This window comes from Ischnura elegans, chromosome 4 (genome assembly GCF_921293095.1).
Source record: "Ischnura elegans chromosome 4, ioIscEleg1.1, whole genome shotgun sequence".
NCBI lineage: Eukaryota > Metazoa > Arthropoda > Insecta > Odonata > Coenagrionidae > Ischnura > Ischnura elegans.
This window is the reverse complement of record NC_060249.1, coordinates 95,179,777-95,200,287: the sequence shown is the minus strand read 5'-3', so window position 1 is coordinate 95,200,287 and position 20,511 is coordinate 95,179,777. Positions and strand designations below refer to the sequence as shown.

Below are 20,511 nucleotides of genomic sequence, written 5' to 3'. Positions count from 1 at the left end.
CTCATGAGATAGAAGCTAGTTTTAATGCAAAATGCAATATGTATGTTACTGAGAAAAATTTTTAGATACAGAAGATCAGAAAGCGTTGGGGTATGATGGTGGCATATGAAATTTAAAGGCCATGTACTGGGTATGCAAAATGGCGTTGAGAGGTTAACATACTCCACTTGCGAAGGGGTACTGCCCCCTTCAAAATTTCGGATGGATACCCAGATGAAGTTTGTCATGTCTTTAAGCTGTCTACATATTCATATCTGAAATTTCAGGGTCAATAATAATGTAGGTAATTAAAATAAAAAATTGATTTACCATAATAAATAATTTACTTAAGTTTATTACCAACTAAAGATGCATATAAACATTTATACAAGTAAAAAATTAAGGGATTCTCTTAGGATTTGATTTTTAAATCAATTATTGCACATGTAAAGTGACGCCGACAAGGCCAACTCATATCTCATTCATTGATAAGGGATTTAACACACAATTTTTAGAGTTATACCTAAAAAACCAAATTGTTGACAACACATGTTTTCATCAAGTTCATAGTCAATGCATTTGCTAGCTTAGTATGTAATTATTTTCCAAGCTTTCCACACAATAATGACTTTTGCTTGGAGCAAAATATATAATTCCATTGAATGTTTTCTCAAAGTAAAAAAAACTATGGCTTATAGCATTGCTTCGGTTGAGAATAATGTGTACCCTGAAGAATAAATTTAGATGATTCTTTCTTGATACTTAAGGTTCTATTATGTCAATTTCTTGAGCTAAATATCAAACCATAGATGTTAATATTTGGTACCTCACAGCTGATCAAAAATACACCTTCACAAGCATGATAAACTCATGGTTTCAGAAACAGTATACACACGAGCACATCACACTAGCACAACCACATCCACACTGGCCCCACATGTTTAGCATGTTGAAAATCATATTTACACAGTATGCTTATCACAGTCCACATAAATGGCAGAGGAGGCACACAATTTTATTATTCTGCTTCTTGCCACTGTGACTAGAGGTGACTGAGGTTTCATTTTCATAGGAAGGATAATTGGTTGGACTGTCAATTCACCTTTTCCTCAGGAGTAGACTGTATCCCATCTTAACAGATGGTGTTCCATATCCATTTTTAAAAATGGCAATTGTTCTTCCTGAAAAGAAAGGATGAGAAGTTGATTAATGAAAGACACAAAATTAAACTATAAATAATGTGTGATTTCAAAAATGTCCTGATTTCAGTGAAATAGTCACTGCCATCGGACACTTGTGGAAATAAAGTAGCATTTAAGTATACCGGGACTAGCCACGGTGATAACTTTTACGGGAGTCACCCGCAATGCACAATTGTGTGAAAAATCCACAGAGAAAAAATCATTCGCCTTGACCGGGATTCGAACCCGGATCCCTCGATTTCCGGCCGAGTGCTTTAGCCAGTTAAGCTACCGAGGCGTCATTCTTCCCTGTGGAAATTTGTGGACTATACCGGACAAGGTAGTATGGACTGCTGAGCATATTATGCGACGAGCAGTCCAAATCGTGCGCACGGTGCCACAGCCGGAGAGTAAAGTCCGAACTTTGAACACATATAGGTGTTCTCTCTTTGACGAATTTAAGTATACCGGGACTAGCCACGGTGTCACCCGCAATGCACAATTGTGCGAAATTGTGCGTGGCTAGTCCCGGTATACTTAAATTCGTCAAAGAGAGAACACCTATATGTGTTCAAAGTTCGGACTTTACTCTCCGGCTGTGGCGCCGTGTGCACGATTTGGACTGCTCGTCGCATAATATGCTCAGCAGTCCATACTACCTTGTCCGGTATAGTCCACAAATTTCCACAGGGAAGAATGACGCCTCGGTAGCTTAACTGGCTAAAGCACTCGGCCGGAAATCGAGGGATCCGGGTTCGAATCCCGGTCAAGGTGAATTATTTTTTCTCTGTGGATTTTTCGCACAAAGTAGCATTTGATCTCCATGATTCTTTGCAGTAAACTCATATGGAGAAAGCTTCGGTGTTATGAAAGAAAAAAATTATGAGGTTCCAAAATTTTATTGGAACAGATTTTAACTCTCCATTTTGCCTTGATGGGGAACATTATAATCCCTATTCCTAAGAAGAAAAGAGCGGAGAAGTGCGAAGATTTTAGGACCATAAGCCTTACTACACATGCGTCAAAGATACTGACAAGGATCATCTATAGAAGAATAGAACGAAAAGCAGAAGAGTACTTGGATGAGGACCAATTTGGATTCAGAAAAAACAAAGGCACAAGGGAAGCAATATTGGCCCTAAGACTGCTCATAGAGAAGAGAATGGAAAAGAGCAAGCCAACATTCGTTGCGTTTGTGGACTTAGAGAAAGCATTTGACAACGTGGATTGGAGCACAATGCTTGGAATCGTAAAGGAAATTGGGGTTCTTTATAATGACAGAAGAATCATCCACAGTTTATACAAAAACCAAGTAGCCGTGATAAAATCAGGGCCCAGCTGTGAAGAAGCAAGAATTAAGAAAGGAGTGCGACAAGGCTGTACATTGTCACCCGTAATTTTCAACGTTTACATTGAAAAAGCCATTAATGAAATCAAAGAAAAGGAATTGGGAGTGAATATCCATGGAGAAAAAATTAGCATGCTAAGATTTGCCGATAACATAGCCGTTTTAGCAAAAACAGAAGGATTTGAAAAATATTCTGGTTAATATGGTTAGGGTAATGAGTAGATATCAACTGAAAATAAGCACGAAGAAAACCAAGATCTTAGTATGCAGCAGAAGAGAAGAAGTCAAGACCAACATTAAAATAGGGAGGCAAAAACTGATAGAGGTGGATGAATTCTGTTATTTGGGAAGCAAGATAACTAGTGACGGGAGAAGCAAGAAAGAAATTATCAGCAGAATAGCCCAGGCGAAGAGAGCATTCCACCAAAAGAGAGACCTGCTTACAGCGGGAAACTTAAGTATGGAAGTAAAGAAAGAATTTATAAGAACCTACATCTGGAGTATGCTCCTATACGGAAGTGAGGCATGGACAGTGACCGCAGTGGAGAAAGCAAGGAAAGAGGCCTTCGAAATGTGGTGCTACAGAAGAATGATGAAAATCAAATGGATTGACCGAGTTAGTAACGAGGAAGTCCTAAGAATGGTAGGAGAGAAGAGAAGCCTCATGAAAACCTTAATAAGAAGACGGAACAACCTTATAAGCCACATCTTGAGACATGATGGCCTGATGAAGACAATCGTCGAAGGACAAGTGGAAGGCAAGAATGGAAAAGGAAGACCTCGAACAAAATATATGGAACAAGTAAAGAGAGATGTGGAAGAGAAGAAATATGTAGGTGTGAAAAGATTAGCTGATGGGAGAACTGAGTGGAGAGCTGCGTCAAACCAATCCTAGGATTGTTGACCAGTGATGATGATGATGATGAAAAAAAACTGATATCGCATTCCACATGACCTCATTGTGACATGTCTTCGGGGAACTTTTTAAAAGTATATGAGTTTTCTTTTGCAAAGTTTTAACTCCACCATGTGCAGCTAGTAAATTTTGTTGAGCTTGGACCTTTACCAAGACATTTTCTGAAGCATCAGAGATACTGACATGTTCATTGGAGTGATGCTCGTAAAAATGCATTATGTATTTACATAAAAAAGCTTAAAAATTATGTGCAGAGTTAAGGTAATTAAATTGGTTTTGTTGTTGCATTTTTAACTGTATGAATGGCTTCTATAGTGCCAATAATATGCATTTCTTTAAGTCTTACTTAGATTATTCTTAGGAAATGAATATGTTTCAAAAGTTATTATTATAGGTTATACTTTACCTGTCCATGTATGCTCTTGTCCCAGGACTACTGCTTTGCAGTCAGGATCTTTCGCACAAATTTCTGCTGCTTCTAGTTCATTGAATACAGAAATGACACAACCAACAGCTGATGTTGAGTCATGGCAACGATAGTCAAACATTCCTGGGAGATCACTATCAGGAACCATTTCAAAGCCTGAAAATACAGTAAGAGTTAATTAAGTATTTTTTCCATTGATAAAACCCATCATTCAAAGCAGGGCAGGCAGGGCATTCAAAGCAAAGCAACTTCCAGAGCCCAAACCATTTTTATACAAATGGAAAATAACTCACAGTACCTACGGAAATGATTCAGTGGTTTCAAAATAGAAATTGTTATGCCGCCTATATTTTTGATGCACAAGTATCATCTTTAGGCTCCTATTGAATCAGAGTTGTCTCCATTTTGCACTGGAGGAGATGGCAATTTTTGAAAATTGAAAGGTAGAATAAAGCGGTATTGCTTGAGACTCATTTCATAGTAACAAAATGTTGCAGTCCATATCTTGATGTTATTTGCCAATTCATAGGTTTTGTGAGTAAAATTTAGGAATGAAGTCAAAAATAAAATTTGAAAGAATTGCCTCCTAAATCAAAGTAAAACAGAAGACTTGTCTCCAGTTGCCATAGGTCCTCATTTTTGCCTACATGTCCACAATTTTGGTTCAAAATTGTCAGTCCAAAAACTACTTTAAAATTGTCAACGAAAATAAGAAAATATTTATCCCATGCTCAATTCTACTATTTCGATCATAATTAATTCCAAGGAGTAGGTGTAAATATATTTGGTAATATCATGACAGTTTCAGAACATTCTGAGCCAAGTTTTTATTTTTTATCAAACTGTCAACATTTTGAGGGATGGAGGAATGGAAACCATGAGAATGAGTAAAATTATAATGAATAATGAAAATTAGAAAATATGCAGTGAATTACTTATCAGGTATGTAAATTAATTGCTACAAAATTGTTTCAGAAAAATGGCATTAAGCTATCTTGCTGCTCATTCATTCACTTACCTAGGCTCTGAAGGTTTCCCGCCTTTCCTTTGGGAATGTCATAGCCAACATTGACGACCTCAGGACTGATTGGCTTTTGTGTCTCATGCTCTACTGATGCATCCCGGTAGTCTCCAGAGATGAAACTTGAAACCAGCCTCTCTGTAGCATCCAATATTTGTTCAGAGTTCCACTTGGCAGTTTTATAGGCTTCCAATAACTCTTGGATGTGGGGTTCGAGAGAAGAGGGGGCACTCAAAGGTAAGAAGAGACGAATAAAGTGTCGACCAGCATGCCACACATTTAGCTTTTCATTGTGTCCAACACAGCGGCCTTCTATGCAGGGACTAGAAGAGTGGTGCACTCCAGATGACTCATTCAGCATTTCAGATGGCAAGCGCTGAAGACAGTCGTCAGCAGTGGTACAAGAGGGCTCAGTCACTCCGACATCATCAACATCTGATAATTTAAGAGTGGTTCCACCGACAGTAACAAACTGCTGCCTCCGAAAATCATTCATTGCCAAAGATCCAAGAGGAGAGTGAGCAAGGCGGTGAAGAATTCGGGCCATGCCAAGAGCTAACTAAAATATGAAAAGACATGTTTCCATTAGACTCCGTCACTTGATCAAATGTTTCACCATCAAAAATATACTATCCTAATATTGAGAGATATCGGATCAAATGGAACATTAAATTTACTAAAAGATCATTATTGATACGCTCTACTCATGGTGCCTTTAAATGAATAGGTTGTAAAATAACAATGCTTTTTCAGCCAATCTCCACCTCGTACTTAAAGCTACAAAGGCAAAAATGCCTCTATAATCACTCTGAAAGAACAGCAGCTGCTACACACCAAACTATGTTTTTCCCAGAAAATAAGAGCATACATACAATTGGATCTAATTATGGCAAAAATATATTCCCATTTGCATTCTTGTGCCCAAATGTTATTAAATTTGGCAGAATAATAATAATTTCAAGTTCTCAATATCACACAATTATAAACAAAGATGCCTGGTACACATTAACTTTTGGGCTAATACTGTGGCATGAATGGCTACAAATATATCTTGCACCCTGGGTATCTCGATAGAAATTGCAAGCAGGTGTATATATGTACGTATGTGTATATATGTATGTGATATATGCATATGTAGACTGCTGCACATATACAAGATGCACCTTACATCTAACCTAAGTAGGCATTTAGTGTAATATCTGCTGAATTGAATACAAGTCTTTACTATGCAACTCACTCTAAGGCGGTCCTCCCAAGATAGTTGAAGTAATCTCACAGTATCCAAAGGATCACCCAACTCTGTGACCATTGCAACAGGACCAACAGCATCCGGAATGCAAGATCCAAGGACCTGTAAAAATATAAGTAGCTATTAATGGTATACCCTTGAAGGATAATTACATTAGCAGCACAAGAATGAAATAACGACACAGGAAAATACATCCAAGGAAAGGATAACACCATAATCTCAACTTCAATAAAGGTTCATGTTGCTCCCTTGGCCCTTACATGAACACACAAAGTTGAGAAGGGGGAGCGTGGTAGCCCACTTCATAGAGATTCAGGCAGCTGATTCAAGGACCATGCATTCAAATCCTGCATGGAGCTGCGAACCAAAATCCTCAGAAGTGTGTGGTGGGAGAGGAACTAGCCTCCCTACCATCAACAAGTGAAATCCATGCCCCAATAACTTATCCAAAACTGGCAGTGTATAACTATAGATGTATGTATTAGACGAGGCTGTAGCCAGAATATTGTTCTTGGTCCGGGAGGGGAGGGTGGTTCATTCATAAATTAGCAACGAATAAGTAGCAACAGAACAGCGTTTCGAGCGGAGGGGGTGCAGGTTCAAGAGGAGGTGCAGTTAATTATATCCCAAAAATATCGGAGAAGGAATTCATATATATAAACATATAAAACAGAGAGTGTGTTACGGACTTAGAACGTGGTCAGGTGATTGGGTTTAACCTGTGTCAGAAGTCTATATGCGAGATTTCCACACTCCTAAATATCCCTAAGTCCACACTCCACAGTTTCTAATGTGATAGCGAAGTGGAAACGTGAAGGGACACGTACTGGCCGACCTGTTCTGTTGACTGACAATGACCGCCGGCAGTTGAAGAGGGTCGCAAAGTGTAACAGGCTGGCATCTATCCAGACCATCACGCAGGAATTCCAAACTGCATCAGGATTCTCTCCAAGTACTATGGCTGTTCGGCGGGAGGTGAGAACACTTGGATTTCATGATAAAGCGCCTGCCCATACGCCACGCATTACTCAGATCAATGCCAAACGACGCCTCCTTGGTGTAAGGAGCGTAAACAATGGACAATTAAAAAGTGGAAAAATGTTGTGTGCAGTGACTAATCACGGTAAAAAATGAGGTGATCCGATGCCAGTTTGTGAGAATGGCGAATGCCCGGTGAAATTCATCTGCCAGCGTGTGTAGTGCCAACAGTAAACTTCGGAGACGGTGGTGTTACGGTGTGGCTGTGTTTTACTTAGATCGGGCTTGCACCAGTGGCGGATACAGATGGGGGGCGCAGGGGGCGCGCGCCCCCCCCTTGCGGGTCCGCTTTTATTGCCGAACATTGTAAAACCACAATTGTAACTTTTTTATATCACAAGATGGCATTGTCTTTTACATGTTTATAATCACTTTAAATAAAATTTTCTTATACTTTGCCTGTGACTTGATCATCTTTTATTACGATAAAAGTAAAGACAACTCAAGATATGTTGCGCCCCCCCCTTGAGTTTTTTCTTTCGCCACTGGCTTGCACCCCTTATTGTATTGCGTGGCACTATCACAGCGCAGGCATACATTGATGTTTTAAGCACCTTCTTGCCTCCCACGCCTCCCACTGTTAAAGAGAGCTTCAGGGTTGGTGGTTGCATATTTCAACACGATGGAGCACCTGTTCATAATGACCGGCCTGTGGCGGAGTAGTTACACGTCAATAACATTCCTGTAATGGACTGGCCTGCACATAGTGTTGAGTTGAATCTTATAGAAAATAGTAGGTATTTTGGAACGCCGACTTCGTGCCAGGCCTCACCGACCTACATCTTCAGTGCAGCACTCCGTGAAGCTGCTATATTCCCCAAGAGACCTTCCAGCTCTTGATTGAACGTATGCCTGCAGCTGTCATCAAGGCTAAGGCTGGGCCAACACCATATTGAATTCCAGCATCGAGGGGGCCACGAACTTAAACGTCATTTTCAGCCAGGTATCCTGATACTTTTGATCACATAGTGTATTTAAAAGGTGTAGGAGGTCTGAAAAATTATACTTATTGTTAGAACTGCGTCTAAGCGATAAACTCGATTATAAATATATCATAGCAAAAACAGAAAACCCCAATGGCACAGTTACTGACCCAAAAAGGTATGGAGCTTTTCGAGTAGTTTCAATCCAGCTTGCTTCGTGTTATGAGAGAAGGTTTTGCACTGGCTCGTTCCTCATTCCCGTTCATCCAGATATATGTATACACACGTTACACCCCTTTCTTTCACACCTGCCAATAAATTCAAGGCCCATATTTTTATAGTCGTAAATATTGGAGGAAATATTCGATGCAAGGGATGGTCGGCCGGGGAATATAAGCTCAGCCGACAGAAACTGAATTTGCTCTCTCTATCGAAGGTTTCGGGAGAACTTTCTCTCGTCGTATCAATTCTATTCCTCTCCCAAAAATTCGTTTTTTGTCGATGTTTTACCCTTCACCTCTATCTTCACCCTAACCATCTACCTACTTCCAGTCGGTCTGTAAAACTCAATGGATATAACTTCTGAAATTGTCTTCTCTGTTCCTCCTCACATAAACGACGACGACGATCCTCAATTTTAACGGGCTTTTATACCCTTGATTCGTCCAACCTCCGGTGCGTATATATACCACCTCTCCGGCTGTGGTGAATTTACGCAAGTGCGTAAAAAAGGGAATTTTGACTCAACAAGTGTATAGGGACCAGTGTAACCTTTCCAGTGTAAGTGAAGGAGAATTAGAAAGACAGGCTTCTAGTGAGCGCGTGCAAAAGCACTCTAAAAATTAAAAAGACTACATACTAACGGCATCGGAAGCCGGGAACGGCCCTTAGTGGCCCCAAAATGACATTACAATTTTTACAATAATTATTTTTGAGCTTTTATCATTTTTATCATTTTTTTTGTCGCATACAATGCGTGTTTGCTCATTTATTGCCGCAAAACGCCTTTTATTTATGTTTTTCCATTAGTGTCGTCAGAATTTAATTGATCTTTCGGAATATAGTAATGACCAGGGCGGATTTAGGATGTGGGTGGCCCGGGGCCCAGTGGCGTAACTAGGAAAATACCTTGGGTGGGGGGTGGCGACCTCTCCCCTCCCACGCAAAACCTGGTTAAAGTTTTGAAAAATGACTTGCCTGAAAATGAATTTTGCATCGTTTTGGCTCCAAAAATTTAACTTTAAGCAGATGTAGTTATTATGTGTCAATACTAGACTGATTTTAAATATTTTTTTATTTCTCTGAGGCTTTGGACTGGGCTTAAATATTTTTTATCTCCTCATCTCCATCCATAGTTACGCCTCTCCCATTTCGGTGGGAGGCCCCCTTTTTCAAGGTGTTGCAGTTTGTAACGTAATGACAGGAAATACGCGCCACCGGTTGCGTTTAAAGCTACATTAACAACGCCAACGCATAAAGTTTTTTAAATCAGTAGCGTTAAACATTTGTTAACGTCAATGTTGACGACTGCATTTTAACTTAATATAAGTCAGCTTCGCCTCGATTTCCCATGAATGAACACGATGTTTTTATCTGTTTTTTTCTTTTTCCGATTTTGGGAGATTTACCTTTATATTGGCGGAAAGCTTATGCTTGGTGGGTGGCCCAGGGCCCGAAACCATTGGGCCCCCCTTTGATCCGGCCCTGGTTTTGACAACAGTGGCGTAACTGGGATTATGCTTTGGGGGGATGGCGACCCCACCTCCCAGGCAATGAGGGGTCGGAATATTTTATTCAATGAATCGTCTAGCTACCGTAATATTAATAAATGATATTTAACTTTAAGAAGATGCAGTTATTATAAGTCAAAAATAGACAAACAATACAGTATTTTTATATATTTTTTTAATTTCTCTGATGGTTTTGCGCGGATATATCCTCCTCATCCCCCCTATAGTTACGCCACTAGTTTTGAGAATCAATCAGATTGTCCTCTGTCCGCGTTTAATGGTCCTTCCATTCAGGGGCACAGCGAAGAATAAAGGCTTGGGGGGGTTTTAGGAGCAACTAATACTTTGGGGTGTGGGGGTATAGCATACCCGCCAGGGTAAGTGGGAGGTGCGGCGGCCCTCCATTTAAGGCCTGGTTACACGGTGCATTAACCCGTACGGGTTAATGTCTAAATGTATGAACGCGAGAATGAACGGAAAAATTCACCGTGTAACCACCCCAAAATGTACAAATGCATGAACGCGTGAACGGAAAATAGAACCTGTTCTAATTTCGTTCATGCATTCGCACAAGTTGATAACAGAGCCACCTGGTGGGAAACAACACATATAGTTGTCATCTGCAGGGCTATTCCACGGCCGTCTTGGCTATTCAGTAACTCTTTACGCGTATTTGTTCATTTGTACTGTATCGTAAGTGCTTGAATCCTACCACAAACTCACCATTTGCATCTACACTAATATTCGCATAGATTATCCCTGTATGTATGCCGGACATACCAAGTTTATGCCTATGGTATCTTATTGGTTGTATTATGCCGGAACAAAACAATCGATGAGGTTGTCACAGAGTTTTCAACGCGGCATTTGTGAAATACAACGGCTATCATACGACTTATAGAACACATTTAAACATAATTTATATCTTACGAATTAACGACAATTCTACCTTTTATACGTCCGAGGTGGGAATGCGCTGGCTCACCACAAAAATACGACTCACATTACGCAAGTTCATAAATCGACAAGACCTCTAAACCAACATCTTTTCCATCAACAGCAAATATCTTCTTAACTTTATAACCGTCCCGGACAAAAGTAGAACAAAGTATTAAAAATATCTACTCTCATACATCATCTACACTCAGTGAAACAGATGACAGAAAAATGTCAAGTAAACACGGCTTAAAAACAAGATGCGTCTACAAATTTTCAGCCTAAGTATTAACTTTGATAACGGTTTGAAATAAATAGAGTACTATTGAGATATAGCATTAAGCGAGCGATAACGATAAATATTAAATATAAATAAATATTACTGGCACGAAATGAAATAACTTCGGCAACTACAATGAAAACCACTGTTTCCACGGCAGCGCAAATATATTACCAGTATGTGAAATTTCCTGGTCCTACATGAAACAACGAAAAGGGAATTATTTTCTGGTAGGTATCGTCTGCTTCCTACCTAATGATACTGTTTTCACATTTAAATTTTGCGCACTGCAAAGGGAATAAACAAAAACTAAACGCCTCGCGTTACGAGAAAATGTGTGAAAACTTGTGCGAACGCATGTACCGTGTAACCGCTCATTCATGCTCCTCGTTCACGCAAACGTCCATGAAATCGGACATGCAAACAGACACGAATTCATACATTAACCCGTACGGGTTAATGTACCGTGTAACCAGGCCTTTAGAAAAAATTGTAAGATAAATGGTTCAAAATGGCGAGTTCTACGGCCTTCTGAGGGATATTTGATTAATCCTAATACTATTCTGTAAGTAATACTGATCCAAATAAGTAAATTGGATTAAACTTAACAATTTCTCTGAGCTCTGGGGGGGGGGGGTTTAACCCCCAACCCCCCCCCCCTCGCTGCGCCCCTGCTTCCATTCATTTTTTATATCCCTGTGAATTATGTTTTAGTCTTTTAATCGTTCCCGGGTGGAATGAATATTTTAACGTATCTCCATTTTCGAATCTATTTCCCTTATTGCTTGCTCATCGTCCAATCTACTGTAGGTAGTACTATGGCCTATGAAGTATCCTTAGCAGTGGCGTCACTAGGAATATGCTTTGAAGGGAATGGGGGGCGACCGACCCAGTGGCGTAGCCTGGAATTTCATTCGGGGGGTGGATTACCAAACCGGCAATCTGGGGTATCGATATAATATCCGGGTTCGATTCTTGGTGAAGTCAATTGATTTTTTCATGGTGAATTTCATCCTTGCTCTATGTGAGCTTATTTTTGTCTTCAAAAAGTCATCAAACCCAAACAACATCATCAAAACTCATCTGCAGTGTTAGTTATTGGTACATTCATCCTATATAAAATTTTAATAGTCTGTGTCGACTAAATTATGTGACAATATTCTTTCTTGCTGATATGAACTTCACCGAAAATACCGAGGTGTGTACCATCTGAGGGGCCTCGTAAACCGAATGTGAGTGGTCAATGTTCATTACAATTCCTGGGTGGCTGAATCCGTAGAGTTAAACGGAACATGTCTGCCAGAGGCGTAGCTAGGAATTTAGTTCGAGAGGGGGGGAGAGGGGAGGAAGGGTCCAAAACCATGGGGGAAAACGTTTGAAAAACAGAGTACAAAGTATTGATTTAAACTAATTTTAACACTCTTAATAATCGAAAAAACTTCATTAAATAAGAAATAGTTTTTAAATTCATGAATTTTCAATATTTCGTTTTCTTTTATGAAGGAAAATCATTGTGTCATTATATTTCGGGGGGGGTCCGGACCGTCCAGATCCCCCCCCAGGCAACGGAGGGTCCGGAAAATATTTTGAAATAATGACATGCTTTTTTACACTTAGATTTTAACTTTAAGCAGATACAGTTTTTATAAGTCTAAACTAGACAATAGTTTTAATATTTTTCTGAGGCTTTTGGGGGGATCTATCCCACTCATCCCTCCCCCCATAGTTACGCCACTGATCCTTGGAGTCACCACCGTTATTTCACCCTGAAAATTATTTACATTTTATTTAATTCTTAGTTTTAATTGACGTTCAGACAAATCTTCGCATCCATAAAAGCCAGGTGAATTATTTATTTAGACAAAGGGGAAACATGTCCGTGCTGATAAACATAATATCCTACGTCATCGTAATGGAGAGACTACTGCCTCGGTAACTCTTCCTGTCCGCCTATCGTTAGCAGCAGCGCTTTCTCCTTCCGTTCAGTCAGCATTGCGTTACGGAAATTCGCGCCTGGATGCAGCACGACGAGACTGGAGGTGGGCGAGACTAGCAAATTGAATCGCATCGATCCGCGGGGCAGTCCTACCGCAAAGTGCACATCCTTCGTGGCCGCCGAAATATTTATTGCCCATCGTGCACATTCCGCAGTGTGGATAGCGCATTCGCGTGCGCTCCAACGCTAATGCGTGGGTGAGGGCGGAAGTACCGAGGATGGTCGATGGATGGCGGCAGCGACGAAGGGTGGCGTCGTATCAGTGAGACAAAAAAAGTGCTACAAGGTATCGTCAGTAGGTGCATTCATCCGCCCTTTGATCAGTGATCGGATGATTATGATGACTCGGTGACAGCCGAATGCAACTTTACGCAATGTGACGCTCACTTGTTCCCCTTCATTCTGCTCCGTGGTGATCGGTAGTGATGGGAGGATTCCCTCGCTCATTGAACCGGCGCAGCGACTCATCAGTGCCGTGGTGTCCCGTCGGTCCGATTCATGACGCCACACTTCTCATTTTCTATGCGATCGGAGGTGATCAAGGGCGGATCCTAGATTTTTTCTTGGGGGGGGGGGGGGGGGGGGCACAAGGGTCTGACAGGCAAACGGTCTTCTCATATTTGGGATTAAAAACAACATTTGTATGACAATTACTGTACGAAATATTCCCTTTCTTTGGTATTAGAGTTATTAATGTGAGATTAAATGATTGAGGTACCGTAATACAGAACTCAAAACGAACGTAATGATAACCGCATTAAAAATCTTTTCCATTTTTTGAACGTCTGAGGGGGCACGGGCCCTTAATAATTTCGCCTAAGGAAGTGATCGCACATTTTGGCTGAATGTGCCCAATGAATAGCGTTCGAGGTTAGTGGAGTGGGACCTAGTTGTGAATCCCAACTAAGTGAAGCTTTGAAGATAGCATAGTTACTTTTGACGGATAAAAACTCCACCGACCCATATGGCGGCTCTCCTCATTATCCCAGAGGGTGCGGAATGAATAAAAACTGACTTACGGCCGGATTACTGCAATTAGAGGATGTGGTCTTGGCTCTTTCTGACTCTGTAACTTTCAAATATTGGGGCACAATTGCACGTTAAACTAGATAATGGTGTTTAATTAAAGGATTTAATGCCAGTAGAAATTTATTGGAGCTCTATCATTTAACAAATGAAAATCATCGAAGAATTTTGGGCTTACTTCGAAAAACCCTTTTAGTCAAGTCAAATAAGTATTTTTCTATCAGTATGCAATTAATTATGCTAATGCCTTTGTCGTAGCTATCTTTAAATGTTATTGAAGCCCTCTCCATATTAGAAATTACTCATATCCAACGGATACTATTACTCTTCGCAATTCTGTTGAAAATACGAAGCCATTAGCGGAAAAAAGGGGCCACAGAGTTCGTGGCCCTCGTAACGTAGGTTCTCCTCAACCTGAAAGCTCAGAATAAATTCATTTCTGCCCGTCCTAAAAGTAGCAGTTAACTATTTAATCCTCGGGGAAGAAGGCTTATGTCTCTTACGCTAGTTCTAATATCATATGGACAGACTGCTCTACCTTAAGTATACATCGATATAATTAAACATGTGGAGGGGAATAAGACATGCCTGCGTAGCCTGAACGCATCTAGCGCCTATATGAAGTCACTAGAAATTGTTGTTGAAATATCAATTGTAGAGATCATAAAGATACTTTGATTCCTCTTTTTCAAATCAGTAGTCTTTGAATGAAGTAAGTGGTAATTACTCTTCCTTTCGTCTACATCCGTTCGCAAGCTACCGAGTCTCTTCTTCCACTCCTACTACCACGGAATCACATTCTTGGGAGTCAAATATCTCTGTGCCCTTCCTAACTTGTTTCCTAGTGGGCTTTTATCAAAAAAGTTCCATCAGTTTCACCTCTTTCGTGTACTCATTGCGTGAACGTGGCGAAAGAGCAGAAGAACATCGTAGTTATTCATATGTGCGACTCCCTAATGCGCCATCGGTTGCCACATGTCGAATAATTACGTGCGTATTTTTCGTCGGATTCTCGCACTCATAGATTGATCAAATTTAACTCTTAGAACAACCCGTTAATGACTGTAAGTCCCTTTCAATTTAAAGGTGTAGGGAATTATTTTTAATGGCAAATGAAAAAAAACGCATTCTTGAAAACCTACGGAAAAATAGTGAACCCTAATAAAAAAGTGTTAATGGTACAGGGAAATTTGGGACGTGACCCAACTACGCCAAAGCATCGTCCAAATTAAAATTTTGGAATGCGCAGCGCGTCGGGCACGGCGACCACAGCGCAATCAGAGCTAGAGGTCGTTTCCATGTTTTTCTGGTTAAAGTGGTCGCAACCGGGGAGCAAATGAATATTTCGCTTTGAAATGCTCTACATTCTCCATTATCTCGTGGCCTCATCATTCCCATGATGTCGCGACGCGCGGAGGAACGCACTCGCTTGCTCATAGGCAACTATAATGGAGAACTACATTTTGGAAGACTTTTTACTTTTTATTGTTAGAAGCAATTTTTTCCCGCCACTTTACCTTTCGTTAGACAGATTGATACCTAAATACAATTAGCAGAGCAAAAAAATTATGCGGAGAAAATGATCTAGAATCAGCATCACAACAATTTCTGAAGGTATGAACTGCAGGAATGCGTACGATGTAAGACTTCAAGTATGAAGAACTGATTGTATTTCACTGCTTTCGGGATAGCGTTCAAATTAAATGCATAAGTTAACTGTAGGTTGTATTCTGAATACTGCTGTTTATATCTTTTCGGGAACTAATGTAATTTTGACATACATCAATAATGATAACAAAGAATTTCATCTCGCACGAGTGGGTGCTACCTATGTTGATTAGTAACGAAATAAAATACGGTTTTCACTATTATGGGGAACTCTAATTAACTTGAAATATCTTGAAATTATCATGTGGAAATTCAGCCTCCGCATTGGTATCTAAACGGAGAAAAATTGCTATGTCATTCAAGGTGGGGAATTAGAAGTTATGGGGTAGATAAAAAGTTGCTGCAGGTAAGCGATCGTAATTATTCTACATTGGAAAAATAGATTAAGGGTTAGAATTTTATGCTGAGATCGTATTTGTATTCGACTCAATGGTCATGTGACAGATTTATCCTTTAGGTCTCACACCGAAAGCTGTGAATATTTTTGCTACAGCTGATATTTGTTCTAATTTCTGCTCTTTCTACTGGGATCTATGTGAAAAGTTGGGCAGAATCTAAATGTGTTTACAGAGGTGTCTCTGTAATCCGGCAGATATCGGACCAGAGCACTGCGGGATCACCTGAAACGCCGGATAACTCGAAATCACTAATGAAGGCGCAATTAAACGGCAGGAGCTATGTTTTAATGTATGAATACATGTGTATAATATATTTTATTATACACTACATTAGTACATTCACGCAATTGAAGTTTTAACGTAAAATGAAACTACAATAAAGACTAAAGTTACATTATAGTACTGTATAGTTTCGTATCAACTCTGAAATACCAAGCTACGCGCTTGGTAGCTAAATGCATAAAAACGCCGGATTACTGGCAGGGTGGGAGAAGTGAATTGCCGCCTTAATTATTGTTCTTTTGCCGTCCTCTATTGCCGGTTGTCAGGAATCAGTCAAAATAAAGAGCACTGCATAGAGGAGGCCCAATTCCATCCCATAGAAGGCTTTATTCTGTTGCCACTGTCGCATTTTAATCAATTTTCAAAAATATCCGCGGCGCGGTGATGAGTGCAATGCGATCCACTTTTTTCCAATATTTTGCAGTATAATTTTTTTAATTGTCAAGAACGACATAAAAAAAATTGAGTTTGATAGATAAAATCATCATGTATATAAATTTCGGTTAGCACTCTTATTTGTACCTTATTCCCCGTGAAACTCGGATCACTATGTCTGTCAGCGACGCGTGTGACGACTTGTGTAAACCCAAAATGCGCGGTGGTTGTCAACACATTTAGAGCCCGACTTGAGGATCCTCTTTTGTAATATTCGTGGTCGAAATCATACAATGCTCACCTGCATGGCCCCTTGAGTTGTGCTCCACGACGCAGATGCCGCCTAGGATTTACGGGCCTCCATAGAGTGGATCGTTGGTATTCCAAGCGTACCGGGGAGGGAGCATCCATGAGAAAGGAGTGAGAAATGACGGACCCAGCTTTCATCACGAGTCCGGATTTTGAGGGTGCCCCGAGAAACGATTTTTCCTCCACAGACCGCAAAATTTTTCCTTTTTTATCCCTTGGTGCTTTTCCAATGCACCACCAGTTTAAAAAAAAAGATTACCTAAAGAGTGGGTGTGGGTAGCGGAAAGAGCGGTGTGGTGTCAGCGGTATAATCAACCATGGCCAGTCGCTAGCTTTAGCCTCCACCATTCGCCATTTTTCGGGAGTGCGGCGCTCTTTATCCCTTTATGGATTTCCAGCGAGGACAGTGACGAGGGAGAGGGAGAGAGGAACAGAGCGCGATCCACTCCGACCTTTTGGCATGGGCTTGATACCGGAGGAAAAACTGATTGCTGCGGAGAGCCGAGGGCAAATGTGCCACCAAAGAATAAAAATAAAAATCCCTCCGGGAAAAAAACAAAACCGCGCACGCCCGCGCTTCCTTCCTGCATTTCGGTTCGCAGTGGCGACGCGGTGCGTCCTCTCTTCACATATATGTATATGATTTCCCTCCCCTCCCATCCGCAAATCGAAACCATTGAGTAGTAGTAATATCGGTAGACTGCGGGTCGTAATCAAAAGACTATGTAGTAAAATGAGCCGAGCCTACCTGTAGAGCAAGTAAACAAGGACAAGCATCGGCTTCTATGCATGTAGCAAGATAAAAATGACAATTTGATGACGCCATTGATCTGATGAGTTTAATTGGCTGACTTCATCGTTTGAGTTTGTTTTCATGTTATTTATTTCGATTGGACGTTGTATTTATACAATGATTAATAATCATGTAGAAGGAAATGAATAAGGATTTTAGTAAAGTCTATAAAAATACGGAAATTGGGGTTACAATGTTGGCTTGGGAACTGTACGGGATCGGATCATAAACTTGATCATGTAAACCATAGTTATGTTGCTTGTACAAAAAATTGGTCCCAGAATCAACGCTTTTCCATGAGGAACTTGCTCTGGACCACTAGCGTTTATAAGCCTCAATAGGCGCACTACTAAGATGTAATTTGAAACAACTATCCGAAAACCATATCACGAATAGGCTCCCCTGGTGAAAAAATAAAGTGTGACGTTAGTTTTCAAGATTATATACATAATCGCTACGATGTGAGATGAAGACTGAATTTTATTTATAAAATTTCGCATTACTTTATTTATTTAAATATTCAAATTTATTTATTAACTATTTTTTAAACTATTGTGTATTCTGTTGGCAGTCTAGAATTCATCCAATATGTTACGAAATTGTAAATAACAACGATTGGGATCATAATGGTTTGTTCGCCATTGATCTTTGAATCCATTTCCATTTCGAAGCTCTTCCCGCTGTTCCTGGAAATAAGCTTATGTCATATTTTTTTTAAAAGTATCATTAATTGAAATTATAGTTTGTTTATTTGTACGTTTTTGGTATCCAATCAACGAGAAATCTCTTTTTGACAGTGAATCAAGAGCAACACACAACGAACCTCAACGGTGAGTAATATTTTCGCGAATTTTCCGTCATCAAGACACAAAAATTCCTTTCACGTTGGTCTCGTGTTTTGGGTGACGTCATCCGCCATTTACCAATATCGCTAGTCAATGCTCGAAACTATTTACTAGATTGGCATCTGATATGCGACGTTACCTACCACTTCCGCGGGCGTTAAGAGAAGATGGATGCGGAAAATGGGCCGGACAGGAGCGCATGTGCGCGTCATGGTGCGGTAAAGGGGGGTGCGGGAAGCGCGTCTCTTTTTTTTCTCCTATCCACTTTTTTTTGATCCGCAAATGCACGGGGGACCATAAATTTTTGACGTGGTGGTGACCTCCCTCCCTCCCCCCCGGTGACAACGTGAAACGGGTTCCTCTTTCCTCCTCTTCCCCACCCCCCCGCTTGCTTTGCTTATCTTGACCACCGGGAATATAACGCGTCGATATCGCGCCCTGCCAGATAATAGGCAGGGGAGCCGAAAAATAAAAGCGGGAAGAGGGTTGCCAAAAACGTTCAATGGACGGCAAAACTGCGGCTCTGACATAGCGGGGAGATGGGGTGGGGAGGGGAAATCTAACAAATTTGAGGAGCAGAAGTCTCTCTCTCTCTCGGGTAGACGGAAGTTGAAAAACGGTAGCCTCGTTTGTACAGGAGATAAGGGCCAGAGTGAGCGATTTTAGGTCGGGAAGGGAAGGTAGTACATAGCGGTGAGTGATAAGGAAGAAGAGGTGAGCTCATTGCATGGTGTGTCCACACAACACGGGATGACTCACGTGAAGAGAGACCGAACGAGGAATGGGAAGGGTATGCGGAGAGGTAGGCGCAAAGATAACAAGCAGGGGAGGACGAAAATGAATTAGGGAGGCGGAAAGGAAAACAGTGTGGGTGGATGAAGGAGGTGGATAGGAAAACAGAAAAGGTAATGGGAAACAGGGAGTAAGCATGATAGGTGCTAGGGTGGGTTGAGCTCAGGAGGGAATACTTCGGAAGATCAGATCATATAAATAAAATAAGAGAGATAAATTGTAGAACATATAGATTCAGAATGCCTTTTTTCCACGATCAATAAGAGATTATAACGGCAGCGATAGAACTCATAAATAGAGTAGATGACTTGTAGTGTAGCCTAATAACCTATGTAAAACTTAATGCATGTTTCTTAATTATATTATTATTTCTAACAGGATATGGTAGTATAATTTGTTAGTATACGTGACGTTTTTTGGACTGAGTGGTGTGCATGTTGGAGTCCAATTGCATGCTGGTGATTGACCACCCCCTGCCAAACACCCTAGTGGTGGCTCGCAGGGTATTATGTAAATGTAGATGTAGATGAATATGTACGAATAGCATTGGAGCCTATTTTTGGTAATTTAGTCTTGCCGATCGTGGGGGGTGGGGGGCTTTAATGCAATATCCTAGCAATAGATGAAAATTTTCAACAATGAAAAACCAACTAAGCACGTGAAGAAAAGTTTCTCGGGTTTTTCACCGGTTGATGTCGTCCATGTCTCTCATGTCCCATGTCCCAGGGAGACATGGGCGACATCAACCGGTGGAAAACCCGAGAAACTTTTCTGCACCTGATACGCCGGGAAAACCTTAGATTTAAAGATAAGAACTAAGCATGATTTGTTGAAGAAGTTTGTTACAAGAGACGAAGTGAAAGTCATTTTCATAAAAATTAAAAAAATGATAATTCGACCTCTTTCAAAAAAAGTAATTCATCGCATGGCGTGCACAGAAAACAGGTCTTTCTTGTGCGTTCTAGACAGTAAATATTATAATCCGAATTTGAGTACAGA

The 20,511-nt window shown here is 40.6% G+C and overlaps 1 protein-coding gene across 2 annotated transcripts in view; it reads right to left on the bottom strand.

Annotated features, from left to right (window-relative positions):
• Positions 1-304: 304 nt before the first annotated feature.
• Positions 305-20,511, bottom strand: part of LOC124157800 (extracellular tyrosine-protein kinase PKDCC-like) — a 490,493-nt gene continuing 470,286 nt past the window's right edge. For both annotated transcript variants that reach the window (XM_046532818.1, XM_046532819.1), the window contains exons 2-5: positions 6,110-6,223; positions 4,870-5,431; positions 3,831-4,007; positions 305-1,160 (exon numbers count right to left, since the gene is read on the bottom strand). In XM_046532818.1, coding sequence (XP_046388774.1) covers positions 1,078-1,160; positions 3,831-4,007; positions 4,870-5,431; positions 6,110-6,223 — 936 coding nt within the window. In that variant the 3' untranslated portion in view covers positions 305-1,077. The remainder of the gene's footprint in view (positions 1,161-3,830; positions 4,008-4,869; positions 5,432-6,109; positions 6,224-20,511) is intronic.